This window comes from Betta splendens, chromosome 7, assembly GCF_900634795.4.
Source record: "Betta splendens chromosome 7, fBetSpl5.4, whole genome shotgun sequence".
NCBI classification, from domain to species: Eukaryota; Metazoa; Chordata; class Actinopteri; order Anabantiformes; family Osphronemidae; genus Betta; species Betta splendens.
Genome location: NC_040887.2, coordinates 7225205 through 7249360, shown reverse-complemented (window position 1 = coordinate 7249360; position 24156 = coordinate 7225205). Strand labels below are relative to the sequence as shown.

Genomic DNA, 24156 nt, shown 5'->3' with positions numbered 1-24156 from the left:
CTCAGTTCACATCTGCTTCCCATCAGCCACAAGGCTTACCTTTTTAAGGCAGAGGCGAGGGCGGCGAGGAATCGGAGCAGGAGGGGCAGCGCTCGGTTTTGGCTAGATTCAATTACTAGCACCACCGTGAGAGAACATTCCCCCTCGGGTGTCAAACTGTGTATGCGTGCATGTGCATGCATGTGTTGGTGGTGAACCGGCAGAGTGTGTGTGCACATGTCTCTATATGAGTGTGTTTTACCTAATATACATTTTGGCCGGTCCTCACATCGACAAAGTGCAGTTTAAGAATGAAGTCTAGGCTACGTTTTGGGCAAGAGGTCCAGGGATTTAGCTGTGACGGTTCGGTAAAGGGCTGTGGAGGGAAGGCATTAAGCCAGAGAGGACCCACACAGCTCAAAATCCCCAGTAGTTAGAGCTCAGGAGCTCATGCTGACGGGCCCCTCGGTGAAGCACTGAAGCTCCCGAAAATATGTCTGGTCGCCTTATTATGTCCTGAACAATTAGTGGAATAAGTAAAGAGAAGAAACATTATTGTCATTTACTGTTTCAAAATAAAATCCGAGTTTACAGCGCCACTCAGCAGTTAATGAAGGTTAAGAACCACCGCAAATATTTACTCATATCCACGTTACCAGCTGGCAGCACATGGCCCGCGTGTTGGCACAGAGGGTAGCTGACAACCACTCATCAGGTCCCCTTTAAAATAAAGTGGATGAATACAGACCAGACTGAACCCTCCTTCTGGTTTATGTTATTTTCATGTTACTGCTGCTTATAATTACAGAGAAGCTTGAGTTAGTTAAGTGGGCTCATCTACGATCCCCGAAGCAGGAAGCAGTTCATCCTTTATAATGCAGCAGTTGTCAACTAACACAAAAGACTTTTAATTTGTTAACAATGCATTTCAAGTTAAAAATAAAAAAATAAATGCAGCACAGATGAAAGTCTGTCCAGAAAGCTTCCTCTCTCACATTCTCACCTCCACCTTTTCTCCTACCGCAGCGTTTTACAGACACACAGTGTGATAGGTTGATCTTTTATTTTGAGAAGGGGTGTTGGTGTCTGAGTCCGTGAACAATGGCCAAACTGTTGAGAAGTGACTTAACAGCCCAGAGGATTTCCTCCTCAACCCCGGACCACCTAATACTACATGACATGCTACATCAGGAGGGGAGAAGACACATGTTTAAAGAAAAATACCAAAGCAGAAAGCGAAGTCAATTCGAGGCTGCTTTACATAAAGCTCACAAAAACAGTGCACTGAACTTTTCAATTTTGTTGTCAGAAAACCTGGGGTTTGTTTTCGAAAGCCGACGATAATTAGACCTCAAAACCTGAGCTTGGCAACTGCTGGCAGGACTTGGGTGAGAACGCTGCTGAGATTTAGAGGGAGCTGCAGACGGACTGAGAGACAATTACACTTCTCACCGCGCGCACAATTTTCTCCCCGCGTCAACAAATCGACAATTTGACTCACACGCGGGTTCCGTTCTCCCGGCAAAAACGCTCTTACATCATCAATCAGCGGCGGCAACGCTGCTGTGTGCAGCGGCTCCCCGCTCACATGACGAGCTGTGACCTTCTACATCAAATGTGTCCCACCTCGGCCCACTGTAGCCCTGTGCAGCGCCGCTAACCAGACGCAGATGCGCCTTTACGGTGGGACTGACAGCCGACGCAAAGAACTTCACTGGGTTGAGACCCGTCGCTGCAGCTTAGCTTCTGTGGTGACACATTTGTAATAAACCCAGTCTATCAGTCTATGATATTGTGTCTGTTTGGCCAATTCATATCTTATTAGAATGCATTAAAAAGCAGTTAAAACCGATTATTGAAATGTAAAATATGTTCCTGTCCATTGTTTGGCTCTCTGTCTCCTCTCCCCTGTTTAGTGGTTGCCCCACCCTTCCCACACACACCTAGAGCTGCTGCGGTGGGCAGACAGGGTTTAGGCCGGGGATGAGAGAAAGCGCCCGGTAGACGATGCAGGCTAATTTGTAAAAGATACAGCGGCTGCTTGGCTTTCCAAGGCGCTGTGGGGGAACCAAAACATTCAGCAGTTGTCCAAACAGATTCCTCGCTGCAGAGTGGACATGGCACTGCTATATTTCACACCACACACACACACACACACACACACACACACACACACACACACACACACACACACACACACACACACACACACACACACACACACACACACACACACACACACACACACACACACACACACACACACACACACACACACACACACACACACGCGCGCGCGCGCTCTGTCTCGTTCTTTCTTTCCTCCGGCGCAGGAATTTATTTTGCTCGGGGTGATTGCTGTGTCTGCAACTTTTGAAGCCTTGTTAATGAATTTGAAACAGGGTCACGCTGGGATTGATGGGTGAGAATTATGTATATGTGTGTGTGCTGCAGAAAAGGGAAGTGATGCAGGGCGCTATTACCAGATCATGCAAGCTAAGCACCTTTGTTTCACTATAAAGTATGACATTACTGTGATAGAAACGATCCGCCGCGGGCTGCGGTAACATCCCTGTTGTCCCACGTGCATGTGTGCGTTCACATGGGCCACTTTTGCCTGCTTTGCTTTCTGCTGAGGAGGCACTAGGCAACAGGGGGCGCCTGCACACAGCTGCACATTCAAATAATAGCACAGGACACACACATACATAAAGGGGAGAGAAAGTTGAGACTATGAGCCTTTTGTCTTTACCTGTCACTGTTTGGGAGTGAATATATATATTCCAACATCCTGGTGATGTAATAGTTTTCAGCATAATGTTCCTTGACTGTGCGTTGCACGACATGTAGCTGTGGCAGCTTGTGTACGAGTGCGTGACCACTGCTGCCCTTCTCATATCTGTCTCCCATCGCTCTGTCTTATCACAGCGCACACATACCTCGGCATTGCCTCCTGTGATTGTGTAAAAAGCCCAGGGCTTTCTTTCCACGCCGCGGAGACAAGGAGAGGAAAAGTGAGTCTGGTTGTTTGTGACAATACGAGGGTGCGCGGGCACCGCGGTGCTCGGGAGATTCTGTTGTTATAGGGACAAAATAAATAAAGTGTCAGCCCTTCAAAAGATGGCTCAGGCCAGAGGGTCAGGCCAAACTAATTCCTTTGAAAAACAATCAACTGCCATCTTGTTCTCTCCCCCAGCAGCTGTCTTGAGGTTTTTACTTTGATAACATTGATGGACATTTTAGAAAAAGCTCCAGTAGTGGCACCAAGGTCAAGGGTTAAGTTACTAGCAAAGAAAATACAATAGATTACATGTTAGAGAGTTGTATCAAAAGGGGATCTAATTAGTAATATATACTTTTAGCTTTTAGCCCAGGTTTGGAGACGCCTTACAACTTGAAAAATGGTTATTTTTCATGTTATTGTGTGCAATTTGCTTGATTTGACTGTTTAAAAGCAGGTTTATTAAGATTCTCTAATCACTGTTGTGCCACAGGAAGATTTTTGTAGTTATGAAAACTTGGATTATTATGTTAGCCTCTTTCGAATTTCAAACAACATTTGCGGGAAATATTTGATGCCAGGTTAGACAGACTGCCGGTTCATTCGCAGCCTGCCATGTTGTTGGAGGGCAACAGTCCAATCACTCCCTCTCCTTCACAGCGAGAGTCAGTGCTTTTAACTTGTGTTACTACTGGAAATGGCTGTGCTAGGAGGCTCAATACATAGGTCAGCCAGGATAACCCCCATATCCTGATTACTGACACAGCGTGCCCTGTGGAACATAGGCCAGCAATAAAAAAGGCTTCAATGAGCTGCTACAAACCCGCCTCCAAGTTTAGAGCAGTTCTCTAAGACAAGCTGATGGCAGGGTTTAAAATACTTTAAGTAAAATGTGATGCTATTCAAGTTTTCTTAATGTGCCTATGACGCCGTGTACTTATTGTACAGTAGGTACCGACGAGCCCGTTTTGGGTTTGATTTCTGTTTGGTCACTATCTCTTTTATTGGCTGCTTTCAGTCTGTGTAAGAAGGCAGAGAGATCGATGGTGGAGAAAAGAGAGAAGACGGAGCAGTAAAACGGGAACAAGACACAAAGAGTTAGACAGGTCGTGTGCAAAGGGGAAAAAAAGCAGGCTTTCAAACGTTCAGCTGATACGGCAGCGAGAGCCCGGCACCCCCATGTCTATGAATATCTCTTTTATTATTGCTATTGACCCATGTCTCATAAAGAGCAGCGGGGACTCTGCATTACTCAGGCCTCAAAATTATGAAGGCCAATGAATTCATGGCTGCAACCACTGTCTCGTACATACACAATGCCCATAAACCAATTTAAGGCACATGCACAGGTCATTTAAATAAATGAACATTGCCTAAATCTATGATAAAACTCTCTTTTATGTGTATTATAACATTAATTCTAAATTAATTGGCTATACATAAAAACGTAAAACTAGCTTCACAGTCGTCCTCCTGGAACATGCATAGTTGTATAGTTTTCTACCACTTAGCCAATGCTTTGGGACTATTACTCTAATCTGCGTGCGTGTGCGTGCGAGTGTGTGCTTTTGTATGTGCATGCACCGGGGGGACACTTTGATAAATGGCTAGTTTATGGCGCTGTCACACCGAGGATGTCTATGGGGAAATACTTCCCCACAAGCGTAAATGTGTCTGTGTGTGGATGTGTTTATGTGCAGAGAGGGCCACAGTGCTCTGGTCATCGGATTGCAAGCCAGTGGCCTTTCACATGATTAATCAAACTGATTGGATGGGGCAAATATGGCTTGTGATAGGACGAAGAGAGGGACAGTTGCGGAAAGAAAGATTACTCGGCGTTAAATGAAGTGTGTGAGTACGTACAGGCAACGTGTGTGTGTGAAGGTAGTGAGGTGTGTGTAGAGGAGGCAGGAGTGAAGCTGATGTATGCTTGGGGGTCAAGGGTCAAATAAATGGAACATGAAAGACTAAAAACCCTAAGCAGTGCTGCTGACACAGCCACAACCCTGGTAATATCTCACAGGGGCTACACACTCGCTGTGTGGGTATAGACCGTTTAGCACGTACACACACACACACACACAAACACACACACTCACCTACAAACACATGTATACCAGCACGGCACACAGCAGCGTTTGAGTAATTGAGCTGTGCCATTGCAGCTTTGTAATCGCTGACGTGTCTTTACATAGCCTTTGTGACTGAACAATAGAGTGTCGGGACTAAGTTGTCGCTGGTCACAAGAAAGGAGGAAGGGAGCGAGCGGGCGAGCGAGTGAGCGAGGGAGCGAGCGAGGGAGGGAGGGGGTATAAAAGCAAACAAGCAGCTCAGCCTGCGTGTATGGGTGCCACCTGGTCTTAGATCAATGCACTGACACGTAGGTCATTTTTAATATGCTTTGATCTGTCACCCCAGCCAGCGTGTGCGAGTGCGCCTTGAGGGAGGTGTTTGGGTGTGCTCCATCAAGCACATCTTGTTTTAAGACGTGGACACGGTGCGTGAACTATCAAATTGTCCCTTTAATAGCCCCATTCTTCTTCTCTCATTATCTCTCTAACTGCTTCCCTGGAGATGTGGAGAAGCAGACAGAGACAGAGTGACAATTCAAAGGAGGAGTGACCTGGGAGCAATTTGATATAAGTACTAATTAAAAAGTGATTCTGTTAAATTTACAAAAAAATATTTGTGCAATGAAAACATGTTTAGCTGTGCTATAGTACATAGGTTAATATCACGTGCAATATTCTGAGAATATTTGTCACAGTGCTTATTACAGTGCTCACACAAGAAAAATGACACTCAGATAACCATCATTCAACTTTTTTTCGTGCTGTTCCATATTTGCACAAAGACAAACCATTAATTACAGTCAATCTGTTTTTTTGCAAACTCCACTCAGCCTCCACAAACACTGTCACTCATGTGTTGTACGTAGGAAATGGGTCCACGATCCATGGATGTAGTGATTTATTCAGTATCTTCGGTCTGACATGAAGTGAATCATTTGGATCTCTGTCTTGCTTTCATTTTGTCGTCTTTCTTTCTGCCGCCTTCTTCACTTTCCCTCATAAAATATGTTCCACCCTTTAACTCCGTGGGCAGGTGCTACTGTAATTAGCCATTATTTGACTATCAAAAGTCAGGAGTTGATTAAATGGCCACGGAGCGGCGTGCAGAGCACTTTTCCCTCTGAGCCCAGCCCCATAATTTCAAAAGCTTCTTGCAACCTGCTGAGGGCCTTTCAGGTCTGTGAGACGTCGCTTCCGACTGCTGGTAAGAGCCTGTTGCCGGCGGTAATCAAAACTGATAATCTTACAGGAGAGAAAGGGGTGGTGGTGTGGGGAGTGGAGTGTGGGTGGAGGAGAGAAAAGAGAGCGAAAGAAAGAAATGGTTGGGGGCTTTCGGGAGGTTGGAGCTCAAGCAGAGAGCCTTCCATTAGAAATGTGTTGTGGCTCTGAGGGGGCCGGTGGCCAGCAAGCGGTGAAAAATGCTGCCTTCTTAAGGCAAGTGAATGGCATCTCTTTAGTGATTAGAAGCAGTAATAATGGGCACCCCCGCCTGTTACCCCTAAGTCCATTTTATTGCTAATTCATTTACCTGTTATTTCAGACATACTTGACGGGAGTCACCTGCTAAGAAGTCATGTTTGTCAGGCAGGTATGCCCATTAGCTGGGGATCTTAAATCAGCCTCACAATGGGACCAGTAGGGGAGTAGAAAGGCCGGCCTTGTTGTTAGCAGATAACACCACACCACAGTCATCCTGACCAACGCGCACATTTTTTTTTCTGCCCCAAAAATAATTAGACTTCATCCCCGGAGTGATTCTTAATTAATGCTGGTTTTTCTTTCATTGTAAGTGGATTTTAAGCCGGGCTGATCTGCCTTTGTGCGCTGCTGTGAAAATCCTGTACACCCAGGAAAAAATATTACATCTGACCTGGTGCATTAATGAAAAACAGCTGATTGAAAATGAGTTATGAAAAAATGTAATAATCTCTTTTTGTGTGAAATTAATCTAGTCGTTGGACCCAAAGAACTGATTTTGAGCTTAGTACAGTAAATAGCTTTTTTTAATGACAGTGGAGTCTCTTTCCACTAAGCAAAATCATTATTATCCAAATAAATCTACAGTCAGTTCATATAGTTTATATTAAAATAAATCATGTGATATACATGACTTTATTTTCCCTAAGGAGGACTAGGGCAAAATAATCTTTTTGACTCCCTGGTTAATGTTCTGTATAATTCTCCCTGGGGAAACACTTTCTATGATAATAACCTCATATGAGTGTCCTGATCTGAAATGTCACAGTTGAGATTGGAGCAGGCTCGACTGCCGGAGTATAGTGTATTCCTTTGGAGTATGAAAATATGAAACAGGCTGTGGTACGCAAAGGAGCAAAAATAAGAACATATGATTGGATTTCTGCATTGAGGTAATTATCTAGATTAATTATCTGTTGAATAAGACAAGAGGGTGTTTAGTGAGGAGGCCGCAGACGTTGGAGGGTCTGCATTAGCAGTCTTTGCCTGCAGAGTCCGATTGGTTTCAATGTGGCTAACTGAATAAAGGGATTACCCACTATGAATTAGTACCAAGACAGAAAAGCCCTCTCTTGGGATGATGCCCCGTGTGCGTGTTTGTGCGCAGGAACCCTTCTTATTGCCTGCCTCTCATGGGATCCCCCACTCAGCCTAATCATTGTTTCTCTAACAGATAATTCTCCATGTCCTCACACGTGTCTGTGTGTGTCTTAATTAGCACTGCGCCGACTGAGCGTGCTCTTCCTTGTAATCACCTAATTAGGGGTGACGGCCCCTGTGCTTGTTTACTCAATTAGCCTTCCTCTTTAATTATCTAATTTACGGCGAGTCAACTGTCCTCGTTAGCGAGCGCAGCGGAGTCATGCGCAGATACGCGTTATATGGCCTTCGACCTCAGGGGGAAAAATGCCCACAAAGGAACGCTGGGAGGAAAACAGTCTTCAAAGAGCTGCATACGTGCGAAGCAAGGACACACGCATCATCAGACGCTAGGCCATGCTCACACTCTACATATGAGCGCCGGGCCACATGCCTCAGATTACTGCCACTCCGATTCCCTGAGATTTAGTCATTAATGATAAAATCTGCATCAAAAGAAGAAAGAAAGTGAAATCTCATGGTGAGTATGATTGATGGTTTCTTTAAAAGGAGGCGTCCAGGGCCGGCTCTATTGTTTCTCTTGACCAGCCTTGCCACCTACTCCACCACCTCCACTCCCGCTCCTCGGTGTGGATTAAGGCCTGCCGTTTATTTAACAGTTCATTTGAGCGAAGGGGCGACCAAGGTGAAGCCAGTGGGGGGTGGTGGGGAGGGGGTTGGCAGGGTGTCTGTGCTCTGCCGTGGCGGGACAGTGCCAGGCTGCGCTGTGGGGAGACGAGACAGGGCCTCCCCAGCAGACTAATGCGCTGTAATGAAGATTAAGACTCAGTCAAAGACCATACTGTTCAGCTGAGATCGCAGGGAAGGAGCGAGGTGGTAGGAAGGGGAGAAGGAAAGAAGGAAGTAAGGATGCAGAGTATCGCAAGGACGAACATGAGGGAAATCTAGATTTTCTGAATATATATGAGGACATTAACGTTGTCAGGACCATATGACAACATATTTGTCTTCTACCATATCTGTAATCAGGTTTTGAACGGACTGGGAACTAACAGATGCATTACAAGCTCTTAGGAGCGGTTGCCTCTAAAGCTGTCAATGCAGCGAACAAACTTTTATTGTTAAAGGCTAAAAACGTCTGCTCTCAGTCGAGCAGCCACTAAGTGTAAATGTGGAGCAGCCAAAACTCTCGTTTGTCTGATCGTTTCCGCTGAGATCGTTTCATGCTGCAGATGAAGAAGATCACGTGTGTTCAGAAACAGTGTGCAACTAATTATAGGAATATACATGTAGCAGGTACAAACAACAACAAAAAAATAAAAAAGCCTGTGACTAAACCACTTTTATCAAGGCTCATTTTTCTTCCTCATAATTACAATCACCTGAGGCCATTTGTCCCTTCAAATAACAAGTTTGACAACAATCAAATAAAAAACTGTACTTAAAAGTGTTTGAATGTGTTTTCTCATTATGTCATCAGTTTATTTGCCGTCCATGCAACAGCTGATCTTTCCAGGCTCTTTGGCTGCACGTACAGAGTGTACACTGTGGCTCGCTACAGTAGCTGGTGATTTCTGGAAGTTTCCACCCACTCCGGCCGATCAACAAACCAGCGCACGTCCTGGTGCGCCTGGGGCCGAGGCTGTTTGTGCATGTGCATGTTTGTGGCTCGCGCTTTAAGTATGAGGACAGTTAACCAGAGAGCCTTAGCACATGGCACACTTCACTTACCACTCTGTGGCTAAAAGCTCCCCTAAGGCCCGTTACACCCAGACACACTCCCGCTGCCTGCCGCCATCTCCTCCACGTCTGTCTCTGTCCTGGACTTCCTCCTTCGTTCCTACCGACTTTTTTTCGGCTTTTCCTGCTGATATTCTAATGTTTTGACTATCTAAAATAATAAAGGATCATAAAGCGACGTGTATGGACACGCATGGGTAGGTGGGATCTTTTTTCACATGACCTTGTGCTGATGGGGCCAGCGTCTCTCCCCCACTCTGTCTGTCTTCCCATTCGGGCTGTGTCTGTGATCGAGCTGGCAGTTCTTCCCTCTCTTGGGCATTCTGGCATTCCTCCCAACCGTGCCCCCCATCCCCCTGCCTCCGGCTGTTTTCTGCCCTCTCAGGGCTTGCATCTTTACTGACTCCCACTCTGTTCCTTGAACTTTCATCTTGTGCCTATTCATCTACATTATACCCACCGTAGAGCTGCAGCATCTCACTATTTCACATGAATTCTTTCATTTTAGGTCATCTAAATAATCACTAAATTGCTAAATAATTAAGACTATGAAGAGAACAGAAATGAATGTTTGAGACCTTCTCACGTCTAAGCTCAGTTAACAGTGAGAGGCTTTCAAGCACCAAAGAAAAACTCTTTATGAGATGTTTCGCGCGTGCGGCTTCGCTCATGTGCCGCTATCTCACGTTTTCGACACATGAAAATATTCTTGACGAACTGGACCACACGACTCGCCATTCTACGTCTCCCACTGGCTAGTGCGTCTCCGTGGCAACGCCATGCAGGTCGTCATGTTATTATCACCAGTGGTTGACCAGCCAGCACTCTCCATTCACTCGTTCTGCCTTAATGGACTCGAAGATTTCTTGACAGACAACCGTGTTTGTGCTTGAGGCCTTAAATTCATTTCAAGACGTAAAAGGACCAAATGTTTATGGAGCCACAAACACACACTGATGGCATTTTAACCAGTAATCAGACAGTAGTTTTTAATAGAAATAATTAATGTTTACCAAACCATCTGATTTGATGTGATGTAACACTTCAAAATAACGTTTACATTAGGCACAGACAGTTAAAGCAACGTCCCGTTCTCTTTTAGTATTGAAATGTTCACAATATACAGAAAATTTATCTGGGCAATTCCAAAAGTTACCTTTACTGTAAATAAATCTATAGAAAATGTGCCATGTGTACATCACTGTTCGTCAGCGATCAGTGCTGTGGCTGAACTGCATCTACTCGGACAACTGTTTGTGTTTTGCAACAGATTGGATTGCTGAATCCAAAAACAGAAAGTCTCGATTTAACTGCAAAGGCATACCTCCCAAAATACTATTTCAGTGGGAAAACACTGGCCAGCATCTGACAAGTAATCTACAGAAAATAGAGAAGGCGGCAACACAAGGCATGTTACACACTAACAAAATCAAGGAGTTCAACGCTCCGGAGGGATGTGAAAGTGAGTGAGTGTGTAATTTGAGGCTCAAATTAGCGTAAGGGTTGGGATTAAGATTTTAGCTGGTTAAAGTGGGCATAATGTTAATGTGTCCTTACAAAGACATAAGCACGAATGTGTATGTGTGTGCGGAAACTCATGACAGCCCCCGCAAGTGTCAGAGCATCGCCCTCCTCCTTTTGTTGGGTGACCCCAGAGAATGTGGTGGGAATGGTCACTGGGAGAGAGATTATGACGAGACAAAGACGGCGAGAAAGGGAACGAGGGAACGATCGAAACAGTGAAAGGCAGAAGAAAAGAAAGAGAGACAGAGAGGGGTCAGAGAGACAGCTGACGTGAAAGTGCCTCCGATCACCTCGTGCTTCTCCTCTGCCCCCTCGCTCTCACTCTCTATCTGTTCCACTCTTTCTTTCTTTCATACCCACTTGAATTCCTCTCTCAGAGCTTCAGTCCAATGTGACACCGGGTTTTGATCGGCGATAACAACAGAGATGCGTCAGTGGAGGCCCACACACACACACGCACGCACACACACGTACACGTACACACACACACACACACACACACACACACACACACACACACACACACACACACACACACACACACACACACACACACACACACGGTTCCGCTTACAGACTCGAGTGCGGGTTAAAAGTGGCATTCGAAGAATACACACAGGCACGCACGCACGCACGCACGCACGCACGCACGCACGCACGCACGCACGCACACGCACACGCACACAGATACACAAACTACTACGAACACAGTAACACAGCAGTGGCCTTTGAGTGAACGCTCCTCACGAGGCATAATGACAGCATTCTGCAGTAACCATAGCTAGGACAGTTCCCACAGACAAGACAGAGGGAGAGAGAAAGACCAGTTCTTTCTGTCTTCACCTCTCCTCCTACACCCCACCTCCTCTCCAACAACCCTGACTTTGTGCGAACCATGTGACCTTCCACGGATCAACGCAAACCGGCTAACAAACAATCTGTGTGAACGTCAACCTACCAATGGAACCAGTGGTTGTAGAAAAGTTTGATTTGAGCACCGACGCTCTGATGACTCCATGAACACAATAACTCACTCAGTGTTTAGAGCCTGTTTCTAGTTGACTATTCTCTCAGCTCAGGACATTTTCTATTTAATCCCACACCTTTACACAAAGTACGATTTAAAAGAGCCTAAAGTTATGCTTTAAAAGAATATCTAGCCTTAGAATCGTAACATTCCCAACACATAATTTTGACCATGTGAGCTCAATCTCTGCATATTTGTCTGTCTGTCTGTCTGTCTGCGAGGTGCCACTCCCCATCTCACATTAATCTGCCACATAAACACCACATTGAAGCTCTGTGCTGACTGCCTCTGGTTTCAAACCATCTTTTTTCCTAGACGGACCTGACACAGTGCAGGATTTGGTGGTGTATATTTTTAAGGGGGATGGGGATGAAGGTGGGGTTGATGATGATGGGAAGGGGGTGCGTGTGTGCAGGTTATGGATCCAAATGAAAACATGTCACTCAGGGCCCATTAAAACGTAACCCTGCCCAGCAGAAGAAAGAGACCCATATCATCATTAAGTCATCTTAGGGTAAAGCGAAAACCACAAATATTATCCTACGCGCCCCCCCAGCACACACACACACACACACACACACACACACACACACACACACACACACACACACACACACACACACACACACGCACGCACGCACACGCACGCACACTTTCTTCCTCTGGATGACAGAAGAAGACAAGATGATTGGTCCTACAGCATGTTTGCTCACTGCCTGAGAATGACAAGAAGATGTTGGGGACCCTCCTGGTCATGCAATGGTTAGCATAGTCATGACGCAGCCTATAAAATGTTCACATTACAATGATGGAATCAGCTAAAGGTTAAGAGAAGTAATATAACTATTTGCGTGTGTGCATTTAGGACATTTTCTGATTTTTGGGCCCATCACTCCACAGCGAAGGCCTGGTCATTCACCCAATAAACTCATAAACACACACACAGAGCCGCCACAGGAACCGGAGGGCATCTGTGTTGTTAAATGACTTACCCCCGCACACTGGGCCCCTCGCACACTGGGGTGGCAGTGATTATAATATCCAGATAATCATTTCAAACAAATTATGATAATTATTAATCAATCATGAGCCTCTTTAAGCTGGAGGATGGATGGGGCTGTGGCGCTGTTTGTAGGGGGTAAACTATGGCCTGAAGCGCCGGAGCACTTCTGTGACCCACGAGCCTCCCTCTGTCCTCGTAATAGTGCTCATACATTTAGGGTCATTTGGCCCACGTACGTAGGGACTCGATTCCGCAGCTTGATATGGGAATAAAAAGGCTGTGCACACAGACTCGCCTATAATCACGGCGGCAGCTGATGCCCATTTGGCTCCTCCGTCTTTCAACATGGAGTGGGAAATTTGACTTATAGGTCAGAGTTCATCTCAGCCCCTGTCATTTACTCCACTTCAACTAATGTCGCGGCTAGGACGCACATTTACACCAAACACTGGATCATGATCCAGTGATCAACAAGTGCTACAAGGAGCATGAAAAAAAAACACCTCTGTCATGCATGAAAAGAAAGACATTTGTCACTATCTAGAATGCATCAGTGCTTAAGTGAAATGCGTTAGACAGGCGTGTCAACCTTCAAGTAACAGAGAAAGAGCGAAAAAAGACAGAGTAGCTTGGCCCCGACGTCTTATATTCCACTGCATCTTAAGTCCGATGTGAAAAGCTGCATAAATTGATTCAATCACTTTGGTATTGAGAGTGCGTGAATGCAGCTTTGAGAGCGAGACGGACAGAGAACTGACAGAGAGGGAGCAAGATAGATAGTAGCCTTCGGGCGAGGGATGATCGTCTTGGGAAAAAAGCAATCAGTGCTCATTGATTTTTTTTCTGCTGGTTGAATGGAGGGAAGTCGTTATCTGCCATCTGATCTGCCGGAGTGTTTACACGCGTCGAGATGGACAGCAGCGCTCTTCTGAAGACGAGGATTAGCACACACATGCAGACACACAGAGCACACACTGTCTTCTGTTCCCCGCTCTCTATCCAGGAACTGTTTTAAATCCAAGGGCTCCAATACCCTATTAACTTGGGCCTACACACACACACTTAAGTGTATGAGCTTGAATGAGAACACACGTAAGCAGACAGTCCTATTTTGTATGGCCGGGCCAGACCAAAGCAAACAATCCCTGATCCTATCGCCAGTAGTCTCTGATAGCAATCTATAGCTCCGACAACATGATAAAATGAGCAAAGGAGGGAGGATGAAGTAAGCAATGAAGGGATTCCGATAACACATCTTTTTATTATCTGTCCTGCGTGTGGGGCGTAAAGATGCATGCGTATTTATGTGAGCATGTGTGTAAACCAAGACGGCTCGATCCACGTCTAAGCAAGTGCAGGACACGAATCCAATAAATCCAAGGCCTTGAATCTCTGCCCCCCCCCCCACACACCCCACACACACACACACACACACACACAAAGCTAAAAGTTCCAAGAAGCTTTCAGAAGGTCGGCTGGAGAAGCTGCAATAACATCTTTGCTTCTGTTTTATCCCTCGTCTTAACCCAGACTCTACTGGTGCCCCCACTTGACTTTACTCTCAGACTGAATCAGCACAATGGCATGAAGGTAAGTGCAGTATTCACTTAGTTACAAAACACATACATGTCAGTGCTTCATGATTTGAATTAGACTAAAAGTCCCATTCTATACCATCAGTTTTTTTTACTTTTACAGCCTGTTCACCAAAGCTAAAATATAATTTAAAGCGATCGCATACATTCTGTAACATGCAGTCGTCATCTATCAATAAAAATATGTAACCTATGAAAGCACAACAGACCTTAAGTGTAGAGCTCTAATAACACATATGAACCTTTCACCAATGAACTACTTTATTCACCGGCTACAACTCAATTAACATTCTCCCTTAATCAGGCAGCAAAGGCAGGGGAAGTTAATGTTTACGGGTGCACTCGCGTTCGTGTGTGTGCGCCTATGCGCCGTGTTTGTGTGCGACTGCATGATGTGGATGAATGAGTCATGTCATTGCGAATGGCTCATGCATAATTTTGCTCATATTTATAACAGGCATGTGGTCTGCCGCCGCTCGATGAGGGCCCACCACAACTCACACTCTGCATAATGAGATGTGGAACGTGTGTGTTTGTTGGGCTTTATGGACTGTAGGTAAGTGTGGTGTGTATCTGCGTTCTGTCATCAGAGTGTGTGCATTACTGCGTCATGCTCGTACCTGTTTATGTGTAAGCATGTCTGCGTACACGTGTGTTTGTGTGCACGGGCCACTCTCATGTGGAAGGTGGTTGGGCAGTTTATAAAAGCAGCCAGTTTCTTCCACATTGTATGAACATGTGGGAAACAGGGAACAGCCCAAACCACCTGCGGTCAACTCTTAAAATAAGCTCATTGACTAATGCAGGATTTCAAATCAGCCAAGCAGTCGGTGATTTGCATGCTCGCCTGTTCGTAGAGGACACAGAAACAAGACCCTTGACCTGAAATGCAAATGAGTGTGTTCGAGTGATTTTGTTTTTCTAAGGGAAAATTGGTCATAACCATAAATGCCAAAATGGGTTTGCAGTGAAATACATCTTGCTGAAGTTGCTCATGAGGCATCTCAGATGTTTTTTTGTCTCCTGATGTTTTGGTCGTCCTATCATGTCAGATAATACAGAGAGCACATACAGTACAGACTTTGAAGATAAATTCCACATCTCATCTCTCTTTTCTGCAACGCTAGAGCCATATTACATTGAAACTAGTTTCACAGTAGCTAAACATCCACAGTCTTCTATTTCCACAACATAATGCATGTTTCCACTCTAATTTTTCAGCTATCAAACATTAATAGGTGGATACACATTTCAATTATGTCATATTAGTTTTTATACTGCAAGGTCAGCCTATCAGTTTAGAAAAGTAGAGAAATTCAAACTTTGATTAGTTTAAGCTAAAAAGTAAAAGTCCTACTGTACATATGTTGGCACTGTCATGTCCTAGTCGATTTGGGTCTTAACTATGACATTGACTTGAGTTGGAGTTATGCCTGCATGGCTTCAGTCATTCTCAGAAATACGGCCCACTCCGCTGCAGCTATTGTTCTTTCACGGACCATTAGATGGACGTGGCGTCTCGCGCTGTCCTGTCCTGACCTTCCGACACTGGCTGTAAAAACGAACTGCGCCGCCTCTTCAATAAATTTATCGCCTCATAAACTGGTCAGTTACTGGTCAGTTGGACGTGTGTTCATGGTTCTCAGTGTTTCTGTCTGAGTGGGGAAAAGGTTACTCTAGGTATAAATAAAACCTGGAGTGTTGCTGGGAATGTGGGACAATGAATAATGTGTACATTACTAGTATGTGCTTAAGCAGAACTAGAAGATTTGAGAGCATTGTTACAGTAGGTCATAGAAAACCAGACAAGCACATCAATAAAAACACGATATCTATGGAAAACCATGAAGGACTGATACAACACAAATATACTGTATATATCCTACCTTCTTGATACAGCTGTCAGGGGAGGTGTCTTCATGGTCATTCATCATCTGCTGAGAAAAAGAAAAAGATATACATGTTTAGCCTAATTCACATTGTTAATCAATTTTGAGGAGAAAAGAGCAAATCTGTTTATGAAAGCATTGATTTGGGTGCGTGACAGGAAATCAGCCATGAGCTGTAGTCAAGACCACTGCATGGGTTTTCGGCAGCCCTTGGGCTAGCAGTGTAACCAGAGGGATAAAATAATGGGCCGAGAGGTCACAAAAACACACACAGAGGCAAACATAACACTACATACACACCCACTCTGACGAATGAATGCTCCACAGACTTGACGTTAATTCACCGCTTCAGCGCTGCAGGAAATTTCGCTGAGAATGTGTTTGTGTCTGTGCGTGTGTGTAAGTGTGTGGATAATTAAGCCTTCAAGCAATATTTACTGGGGGCAGATGGGTGGTAGAATGCTCCCAGTGTCTGCCAGAGGAAATGAAGGAAGTGGGGGAATGATGAAGAGATGGGCCTGCTCCGCTGCAGTGAGGGGCATTTCACATAGAATGGCAACACAGAGTCTTTCACCGTCTGTCTGTCTCTTTCTCGGCCTCTCTGAAGCCCATTGATGGCAACTGAGGATCAAAAGCGAGATGGAGACTGTTTTGAGTGTAGTGTTAGGTGGGGTGGTACTTACTGAGTTTAAGTGAAATGAGGTCTATAAAACTTCCTCAAACACAGACACACGGAATATGTGAGCCTCCTTTTTCCTGTTCCCTATCCTTCCATCTGCCCTTTAACAGTAGCTGGGCTGTGGGTGCTGTAGAAAGACTGGCTGCCTTTATATTTCAGCAGACATGTTCAGGTTTGGACTTTCTTTACTAATGTTGCCCTCCATCATAGGGAAGGAGACATTTATCTGTTGTGGAATCTACCATGGAAACTATGCGGACATTACATATATTTGACATACAGCAGCTTATGCAAGTTCTAGAAATAGTTTGGTAGGAAGCAAATAGGAGCATTACACCACCAATACTTGAAACCATATCCTTAGAACTTCAGCATTATCTGAGTTTAAAACAATGCGTTCGTAAACACATCTCAGACAGGGAATGCCATTTCCCAAAAATGTCAAAATCATTTGTCCATTATCATTTAATAATGATGGGTAAATTTTGTTTATACAGTAAATTTAATTGTTCGGACAATGCTCTACATACATGTATTGTATTTCAGAGTACTGTATGATTAAATTATGTATAGTGTACATACAAACACGCAGATGCTCCGATACTGATTTGATGGTATTTATTAAGAAATAAAAGGTAAAAGTGAAGCTACTTAAAAAAAGGGTTTCTTTAAAATGAAGGATAAAGTTACTGTGTCTGAAAAATTCTTGTGTGTCGTGAACTCAAAAAATGGCAGCACAATGGTTGATGGAACAGACAGACGGAGTCAGGGGAGGGGGGGGGGGGACTTCCCCTTTCTTGTAATGCACAAGACCAGCTGCAACAGTTTACAAAGCCAACAGCTTGGCCGGGTTGTCTAAAATGCTACCAGGCATTCAACAACTATAGGGCAATTTCTAGACTTTTCCTCTTCTCTGTTCCGCTACATGCAAAGTCTAAATAGAAGCGTGTATCAAATTGTGCCAGAACAACCTAAATTGTAGAAGATATGCGAGCAGACATGAGTGGTTTTACGGATACCTTAATGTGTACTGGCTCAAAGTGGGGGGTCAGGACTATGTAAGCATTTTATTGTGTAAACCTACATTTCTTGACTCCACAAAAACAGAGCGGACTCTCAGGAATCTACATTTAAGTATAAACCTGGCTTAAAATTAGATGCGGTTATGTGTTTATTCAAGTTTTTTTTTTTGTATTAAATTGAAAAATTTAAAGCCCTCGGTTTTTACTGGTGAAACAAGAACATGTGCGATGATGACAATAACGGTAACACAAAGGCTGATTGAGACATTTTCAATGGTAGCTTAGTGCACACGCACGCACGCACGCACGCACGCACGCACGCACGCACGCACGCACGCACGCACGCACGCACGCACGCACACACACACACACACACACACACACACACACACACACACACACACACACACACACACACACGCAGACCAAGCCTAGCCTTGCAGCAAAAACCCGCCAAGCAAATAAATAAGCTATTAATTAGAGAAGGAAAATGTGATTGGTCAATGACTGGTGGCGCTATGATTTATTGCACGTGTCACCGTCATCTCAAAGTGACTTTTACTCTGGGTTGGTGAGACAGGTCCAAATAGAGACCGGCCTATGTTGAGAGGGATAGATTTTCCACTACACAGAGAGAGGTAAAATTGTCCATTTGTTCTGTATCTTGCCTACTGAATGCTGACATGTCAATATGTCTTATGGAAAAGAGAAAACACTGAATCAAGGGTAATTAGAAAGTGTGTTTAAGTGTGTGTCTGGGCACACAAACCTCTCTCTCTGGCCCGTATGACCTCAAACATAAACAAATCCAGCCGTGGCTTGATGAAAGTGCAGCCACCTGCAGAACGCTTCCAACAGGAGTTGTCCAGACTCTCATTAGGGTTATGTTTAAACGTGTGCATTTGTGGATGTGTGCGTGTGCTTTCACACTAGGTGGGAGGGGAAACCCCACCATTATTAGTGTTTCATAGCCCAGCTTTTGTTTTTGGACAAAGTCAGGAGGTTTTCAGCACCACTTTAGCACCAATCACGTTGACGTGCTGTAATGACCAAACAGACAAAAGAAAACACGACGTACGGAGAGACACTCATTGAGTGAACTGCCTCATTGTTTTTACAAGACCTGTCACAGCCTAAAACAGATGACCCGGCGAAATCCTGTGCAGTTTATTTCCAGAACTCATTTTACTGTATGTGAAAACAGCAAAAATGTCCCCAGTGGCCTTTGTGTATGTGGCCATGAAGCGCAGCGTGGTTTTTGCATGTACAGTTCAACTGAAACCTTCAGAGAACGACCCATGCAGTAATCTTCAAGTCAAAGAAATCAATGAGTAGGCTAGGTGCGTAGCCATGGTAACTGGAGGAGGAACTTGCAGAGCTTGCTTGTCAGGCGCAACGTGAATAAAAAGGGTCCCACTTGGAGGTTTGTATCGTAGGAAAATGTTAGCATTCTGCCAAAAACAATTCGCCTCAACTCTGGATAATATGAGGCAATTCAGCAACGTAGCCCAATGGATGGCTGCGGATGTCACAAAGCCACAAGTTTCCAAAAAGGGCCAGCAGCAAACAAACCTCAGTTTTTTTTAAGCAGGGCTGTGACTGACAAGCCATTGGCTGCAAGAGCCACACCAAGAAACCCACAAATTGAAAGTTTTGCTACGCATTTATTGGGAACTTTAGCAGCTTCTTGGCATGTTGACAGGATTTCATTGTGGTGGCAATGCCCTGGACTGGTTATTGATCTTTTTGACATATAGATGAGAGAGGAAGCGGTCTTTCACTGCGGGTTGTGTTGAATAATAAACTGCACAGAGTGTATTTGTGTCAGACAGAGGAGGAAAAGGAGAAGAATGCAAAGGGAGGCTCTGTTTCTCATTGAAGGCTTCTTTCAAATGGGAGCTAACCGTTATGTCAAACATGATCTCAACCAATGGACGCAATTCCTCCGACTTCCAGATACTGGCAAACCTGATTGGATCACTTCAATGACATGACACAACTTCTCCAAAAAAGGAAGCAAAGGAGGTGTGGATATCACATCTCCAGTGTTTTGCTCTGAGCTCTCTCGTTATTGTTGAACTCACTGATAACAAACCTTTTGCACTTTTCTGCCAGAATGTGTTCGGGATTGTTTGACTAAGGATACACGTCTGATTCAATCTGCTTTTCAGCATTACGCTAGATGGTGCCTGGTGGTTGTTCCAGTCCCTTCTCCTGCAGGTCCTTTAAAAGGGTGTAAAATGGGGCTATTTTGGGACTTCCCAGAGATAGGAGCCTTGACAGCTGACCCAAAACAAGACCAGAGCTACGACGTCTTCAAAACATGCCTCAACAATGAGGTTGCTCATGAAGCTTAAATAGGAAGGTGGAAGAAGGGGGAAGTAGAGTCGAAGCGTTCTCTGGTAAATACCAGGAAGTCGGGCTCCATAAGATAGAATATATTTATGATGGCTTTATTAAATGGAAGATGTGAAGCCAAAGCAAATATCACAGCTGATAGAAGCTTTGCCCCATTTTTTGCCCTCTGCTTTACTGTTTCAGTTCATCTAGAAGGCAGTTACTCTACCACCATGTTTGCTGTTTTGTTCTTATCACTGTCCATGTTGACACTTAATGTGAGACAAATTACACAGTTCACTGGCAAAAGCAAAATAAATTAATTCCAGCAGAATGCATGAGATGCCATTGTCTTCGAGGAAAAGGAGAGATCGGATTATCTTGACACTTATCACACCACGTTAAAGCTAACAGTGTTACCCAACCCTTCATCCAGATGGGCCTTTGCAGGGTGCGGCCTGTGACGGAACTCAAAACTGTTGGTGAGATAGAGCTTAGTGCACAAAGATTAGATTTGGAAGGCAAACACTCCGGACTATTGTATGACTCTGGAAAGTCACGGCCACTTGTCAAATACAAACGGAAGATATTTACAGAACGAGCGTTGACCCCGTGTGTCCTAAGAGTCTTTGTGTGATTTATGAAGAGAATGCCACAGTGAAATATCCTGACAAGGTTTACGTTGACCTCAGAGAGGCTTGTCTCATCATTTCAATGTCCTCTGTGATTCATTGGTCTTGCAGGGACATGTGCAGTCGAAGCGCATACAGTGCTCTAAAGCGTATTTTCATCAAACATTTGTATTCATGTCATCTGACAGTTGTGGTGCTTGAAGTCTTTCCTCTTCAAGAAAGTGATGTGTGAAGCTGAAGTTTGCACTTTGGCAGAAATGCAATAGGAAGGTGAAGGGACAAGCGGCAGAGTAAGAACCTACAAATTTATTAAAAGGGTAATATTTTCATCTTATTCTTGCACGACCATCCATCACCTGGTGTCCAAGGACCCTCATCCATTCAAGACTGTTGACTCTGAACTTGATATCGACAGAAGCATACAGATAAATTATCTGCCCGGCCTCTGCTTTATTGATAAGTCATTTGGGCCGATGATCAGTAATAATCATAAGTGAATAAGGGTGTGCCAATAGATCTTCTGCAAGCAGATATTGTGGCAGCCGCAGGGTTAAGGCCCAATAAATAACCCAACCTTCTGGCCTAAGAGGATTGCCTACACAGCATCGGCAGCTGCTGCGGCATGCCTCTCAGATAATGATATATCACATCCTCCTCCTTCATTTTGATAAAGGTTGCCGTTATCGATACATGGCAGCAGGAGGAAAAATAATATCCCCTTATTTCTAATGATGTTCTATTCGTCCCATGACACCTATTTCCTCTTAGCAAGCAGGAGGTTATGGGACAAAGATTTAGGGTCTCGACTTCAGGGCATATAGATTGAATCAAAGGTCATGCTATGGATACTTTTTATTCCACACACCTTAGCTGAGTGAGTTGTCTGAGTAGCCTATGCAAATATGAATATACATGTATTCACTACATAAATCTGATATTGACTTTTCAGCTCAGCAATGTCATATGTTTCATATCTCCATTTCCCCCCAATGCAAACTGACTGTGTATTTTGAAACATACACCAGACCACACTGTCTGTCTGTCTGTCTAATGCCAGTATGAATCCTTAATTCAAACCAGGAACGCGGTAGGTAGGTCAAAAAGGAAACAGAGGCAGAGGGTGGGATCTCTCATCACTTCAGGGGCTTTGCTGGACAGCAGCCACTGAGATATTGTCACGTGACGACAGACAACTGGCAAGTAAATTGCATAACGTTTACACTGTTTGCATATTTCAGCATAAATATGGGTGTTTTGGTAGCATTTCATTTCTCCTCACTTTAAGTCCACTATATGTGCGGGAAGGACAGGTTTGCTCAGGACAGAAGTTAGAATGAAAATGAGATGAAAAGGCGTATTTTAGAAAGCTAGTTTCAAATTTTTGGAAAAAATATTTACTTGTGTGTTTTTGTAGGTGGGCAGACCTTCCTCTGTTTTTTTGATATACAAGGAGTTTGGACATGGGCTCAAGCATAAACCTGAAATATTTTTTGTGACTTAGAGTCTACAGTGAGTGAGTGCATCAATATACAGTATAGTCGGTGCCTGGGACAAGCAGATGCTTTCTTCAAGGCTTCAAGGGTTTATGCCGAGGTCGAGCGCTACACATGATGATGCCGCTTAAAGAAGCCAAAGCCACAGTGAGTGAGTCGCTGATGAGACTCCTCCAGCAGATAAACAAGCAAGGCCTGACCGTGGCCTTGCTGCTTGGGCTTTGAGTGGGTTTTTGTTTTCAAGCACATAAATACAGTATATATTTTTTATTATATTTTATTTATCTAGCGCCAAATCACAACAAGGTTATCTCAAGGCACTTTACAAAGTAAGGTTTAAGACCTTACACAACTAAACCCAACAGATCCCACATACAGCAAGCATATGAGAGCTGAACACAGAAATAAAGTAATACGGCAATCGTTTAAGCCTTACAAAGTTAGAGCAGAGACGGTTTCGCTAATCAATTATCCAACATCTCCCACAGCCTCTCTATGCAATCGCTTTTAGCCTGTCTTTATTCCTTCTGTGAACTTTGGTACTGCTATGGCCTGTACAAAGGCGCATACAGAGAAGATGTGGAGCGTGGTCTCTGTGAGTAAGAGAGGTGCATGTGGCCAGTGAGTAAACAGTGTCCATGTTGCACATGTAGTTGAAAATGTAAAATATAAATGTATCTGAAATGACGGGGGACCAAATCTATCAGACGTGACCCTGTCCAAAAATTTAAAAAGAACACATATGGCTAATTCAACAATGCCACCAGCAAGTCAAATAAAAAAGGCTGTAAATGTTTAGGTCAAGCACAATAACTATTGGCTGAGGCGAGCGAAAGATATAAATACAGCAATAATAATAGTTCTAATGGTGGTTATTAGTATGTGTATTGCTTTGAGTGAGATATGGTGATAAAACACAAAACATGCTTATGTCTAACAAATGGACTGTAACTAGTAGACTGTTTATCCTTGTGATTTCTTTTTGGTGGCCAATCAGATTATTTACATGGTGGAAACGTATAATGACCAGAGCAGTTAAGCCAGCTGCTACTGCCAAAAGATACTGTCTGGAGATAGCGGCTACAAACTGTTTCTTTCATAACGGAGGCCAGTGAGGAACATTTTATGCAAAAGGGGAAAAAAGATGCATAGAACAACCCCTAAACCATGAGCAGCCACTACACAAACAATTTATAAAAAATCCAAATGCTGGCATAAAAGCTTGTAAAGCCTGGATTACGACTGTTAAAAGTGTCATTATAGATTTTTTGTTAACTGTTTTTTTAACAAAAAAATGCATAATTCCCAGAAAAACTATGAAACTATGGCTACACAATGAAGCACTAGTTGCATTAGGAAATGACAGTTCACATCCACTGTGCTAATCAATTGTCCACTATTTCGTTCTTCCTGTCTCAATGTGACACTTGTAGCTGCACAGCGGCCTCTTTGGGGCCCTCGTGCTGCATCCACCTTGTTTCCATTCAACCCTCCTTCTGTGTGACTGCTCACATACGCACACCGGTTATCCTCTCTCTCAAGAGATAGCAACATTTATCACTGCAAGAGCTGTCTCCAAGTCCACA

At 44.2% G+C, this 24156-nt stretch overlaps 1 protein-coding gene across 14 annotated transcripts in view; it reads right to left on the bottom strand.

Annotated features, from left to right (window-relative positions):
• Positions 1 to 24156, bottom strand: part of prdm16 (PR domain containing 16) — a 196494-nt gene that overhangs the window by 50346 nt on the left and 121992 nt on the right. For 13 of the 14 annotated variants that reach the window (XM_055510210.1, XM_055510212.1, XM_055510211.1 and 10 more), the window contains one exon: positions 16405 to 16455. In XM_055510210.1, coding sequence (XP_055366185.1) covers positions 16405 to 16455 — 51 coding nt within the window. The remainder of the gene's footprint in view (positions 1 to 16404; positions 16456 to 24156) is intronic. The other variant, XM_055510206.1, reaches the window with a different exon arrangement.